General features: G+C 44.5%; 1 protein-coding gene across 1 annotated transcript in view; it reads right to left on the bottom strand.

Moving 5' to 3' along the window:
• Positions 1-1664: 1664 nt before the first annotated feature.
• LOC109466445 (U1 small nuclear ribonucleoprotein 70 kDa-like) overlaps positions 1665-3624 on the bottom strand; it is a 22211-nt gene continuing 20251 nt past the window's right edge. The window contains 1 exon segment of the mRNA XM_019764168.1: positions 1665-3624. This exon segment is cut by the window's right edge and continues 21 nt beyond it. Within this exon segment, the coding sequence (XP_019619727.1) occupies positions 3044-3624 (581 nt within the window). The 3' untranslated portion in view covers positions 1665-3043.

Below are 3624 nucleotides of genomic sequence, written 5' to 3'. Positions count from 1 at the left end.
AATCGCGGCCCAGGTAGGACATAAATATAGAATACAACACGGTGTATTCCGTATCGCCCGAGGTACCAGCCCGACCGCGCGTCGGATCGCCCGACGGCCGAAGGCCGGAGGGAGATCCGATCCGCGGGAGGGCTGGGAGCGAGGGTGATGCGGAATACACCGTGTTGTATTTTATTTATGTCATACCCACCCAAGACAACGCGCCTTTCAATGCAAAATGAGCGAAAATTTTGGTCCCTAAACCCAAAAAATGCGACAACATCAATTCCAACGTCCGGATTCTGTATTCGAAATCGGTGCACGCGGTTAGGCCGAAACGCGTTCGAATCGTTCTATGGAACATTTGGAAGCCCCGGGCCGTACGCGTAATAAAGAACCCCCGGGCCGTACCGCTAGTTATCACACGGGCCGGAACACCCGTATCGAACGTAATCGCGGCCCAGGTAGGACATAAAGAACATTATCGGGCAGTGCACGTGACGTGCTGTTTTGTCGCATCAGACATGGTCACGGAAAAAGCCGATTGTCCAGTTACGGTAGATATGATAATACAGGAAATGGGTAGCACGGAAACCCCCATGCAGTGCGAAATGGACGCATAAGGAAACATGTTAAAAGCACACAGTGCAATTTCAAGGCGGCAAAACTGTAAATATTCTGAATAAGGCAATCTGTAAGATATTGACACATACTGTCCCACATTAGCGCTTTTCAAACAGTATTTCATACCTAGGGCACTTAAAACTGCAGAAACAAGCCCCAAGATTAGTCCTTTATTTTCTGGGTGGTACCCTAAAAATCTGCCCAGTGCCCTTCCAGTAACCATTTTCCATCAGAATTTTTGCTCCACGAGGGTCAATATACACTGAGATAGTGTTGTTTCAACTCAGTATGTAGATATATGACTAGAACATTGGCTTTGAAAACTCTGGTGGTTTGCAAGCCCTAAAAACTGCACTGGATGCTTTTAAGGCCGACTTTGATTCTACAAATCTCGTCTTGTAGTATTTTTTTTAAATCTTCGAGCACACTACAGATTAGTCGTCACTATAACGAAGACCCATTTGAAGCAGTTTGACTTTTCCAGTGACTATGTCTTATGCTTCAAAACGGCATGTCACCAGTTCAGTAGGAGACATGACTAAAGACTTACTTAGGCCACAGCATGTCATAATTTTTTATGGATGACATCGCCTGATTTTGAAAAAAAAATTTTTGTTGCCTTCTGACAGTGGTCAATATGTCAAAAATGGGTATAGATGTCTGTTGCCATGCCAGAAAACTATAAAGAGAGGAGACAAGAAAAGGCTCTGATTTAATGTTTTGTTTCTTTCATTGATGAAGTGATATGTGATGTTGGCTGTGTATATGTGATGTTCCCACTGAATCAAAACCATTTGTACAATGATCGAGTCAAAATTTTATATCGTAGGAACCTTGTTTTTTTCGGCCCGCCTTGTTTTTTTTGCCTGCTTGCATTAGATTTGGGGTCTGCAGGGGATGTCATCCATAAAATTTATTTGTTGTGGCCTTAAGACAATGTACAAATTTAAATCTTTCAGTCTATAGCCATCCGAGGAAAATCAAGTGCTATCCAGGAGCACTTTCATTGTCTGGCGTATTTTACAAAAAGAGTTGATAAAGAAGCAACAAGACACGTGAAAAAAGGGTGTAAAATGTTTAATTGCAGACTTTTTTTTATGTGAACCATACCAGTCTGCTGCAATGGGGGAAAAGCATGCTTTGTCAGAGACTACATGATACACGTACACATTCTGCAACTTCGTCTGTCTGTACCTACCAGTACTGCTTCTACACGTCTGTACAATCAAGAAACGACTAGTACAAATTGAAGAGACATTCTTGTGTCAAATCACACAGTACGCCATACCTGTTGCTCCCTTCCGATTCAAACTTTACCTGTCATCAAAATAAACGTCACGCAAATATAATTGTCACTCTTCTTCCTGTGTACTGACGGTTGAACTGCACTAGAACCTACAATCTTAAATTTTACTTTAAAAAAAGTTTCTTAGATGTAATCTACAAGATGTTGGTGTAGTATTGTCTTACTAGATATTTTACCTGTTGTATTACTGCCTGTCCGATTTGTTGTATATGTATCTATACTTGTTGTATATGTATCTATATTTGTAACCATGTTAAACACTAATGATGCTTACCTGCAAACTTACCAATAGTGCAGGACGGTTAGTTTCACCAATATACAGTGTAAGAAATGAGACAGTTGAATACCAAAAGCCCCAGGTGTGACCCAGGGAAGAATCGTTAGAGGGGGATGGGTGAAAATGGGAATCCTAAATTCTCCAAATTACTGAATCATTTGTACAAGTCAACTCAAAATTAAAAGAACGAAAGACTACATATACATAATTATTCATTACCTACAAAACATTTTCACTCAACTCCCACAGCTCTTCCTGGAACACCTGTGGGGTTTGTTTCACATGAATGCTTTCACAACTGTCAAATACTAGTAAATTTGAAACCATCGGGATACTGAGAATAAAATTTGTGCCTTTTTCCTATTGAATTGTACTGCCACGAAATTCATTAAAATCTCAACGACTTTTGAGTGTCATGTAAATGAAAAGAAAAACTGAACTGTTACTCACACAGATCTACAAAGACGCACATTTTTTCAGGTTTGGGTAACTATACTTACTCAACTTACCAAGCTTTCCATGACCGGGTCTTGAAGTAATTCCTGCAAAGTTGCTTCAGGAGTATTCCATGTAAAAAGTTTGAAGAGGGCATCATTCGCCAACGTTTATTTTTCTTAATTTCTAAGTCAAATAAAATTTGATTTTGTTAATGATATGTACTGTGATTCTACTAGTAATTTGGTGAAAATTACTTTCCAACACCCTCTCCTCTCCTTTTTAAATGGAAAATTCCTTACCCCAAACAACGAAGACCATTACCATGCTTCATTAAAACCTAAAAGTCTTTATGAACCTGCCAGTGGAGGGATAACTGTCTGATGCACAAGGTTACCGACACGTGTTAGAGCTCTAGACAGTTAATAGTCCATGGTCTCGCCGTCCTCGGGTTCAGGTTCAGCGGGAGGCGGTGGGGGAGGGTAGAACGCGATGTCCTCTGGGATTCCTTCTACCTGCTCTGGTTCCTCGGGTTCCTGTTTGATCTCGACCTCTCCATACTCACCCTGCTCCCTCTCCTCCTCCTGTGGAGGGCGCTCCGCCTCGCCACGATCCTTATCTCTGCTCTTATCCCGTCCCCGCTCACGGTCCCTGTCACGGTCCCGATCCCGTCGGTCGCGGTCTCTATCCCGGTCACGTCGGCTCTTCTTGCGATCCCGATCCCGGTCCTTCCTATCTCTATCCCGGTCACGCTCTCGGTCGCGTTTGCCGCCGCCACCACCGCCGCCCTCGTTCTCGGGACCCTCCTCTCCGTTCACGACCTCCCCGGCCTCCTCCCCGTCCGGCTTCTCCTCCTCGCCTCCCCCGCCGCGCTTACGATCGCGGTCGCGGCGGCGTTCCCGGTCTCGGCTGCGAGAGCGACGGCGCGGCTCCTTGCTCTTGTCGCGGCTGCGGCGGCGCTCACGGTCACCGCGCTCCGCCCGGTCGCCACGCTCGCCTCGTT

The sequence above is a fragment of the Branchiostoma belcheri genome, unplaced genomic scaffold (genome assembly GCF_001625305.1).
Source record: "Branchiostoma belcheri isolate BF01 breed outbred unplaced genomic scaffold, Haploidv18h27 scaffold167, whole genome shotgun sequence".
Lineage (NCBI taxonomy): Eukaryota > Metazoa > Chordata > Leptocardii > Amphioxiformes > Branchiostomatidae > Branchiostoma > Branchiostoma belcheri.
Note: the sequence above shows the minus strand (reverse complement) of the source record. Positions and strands in the feature narration are given on the sequence as shown.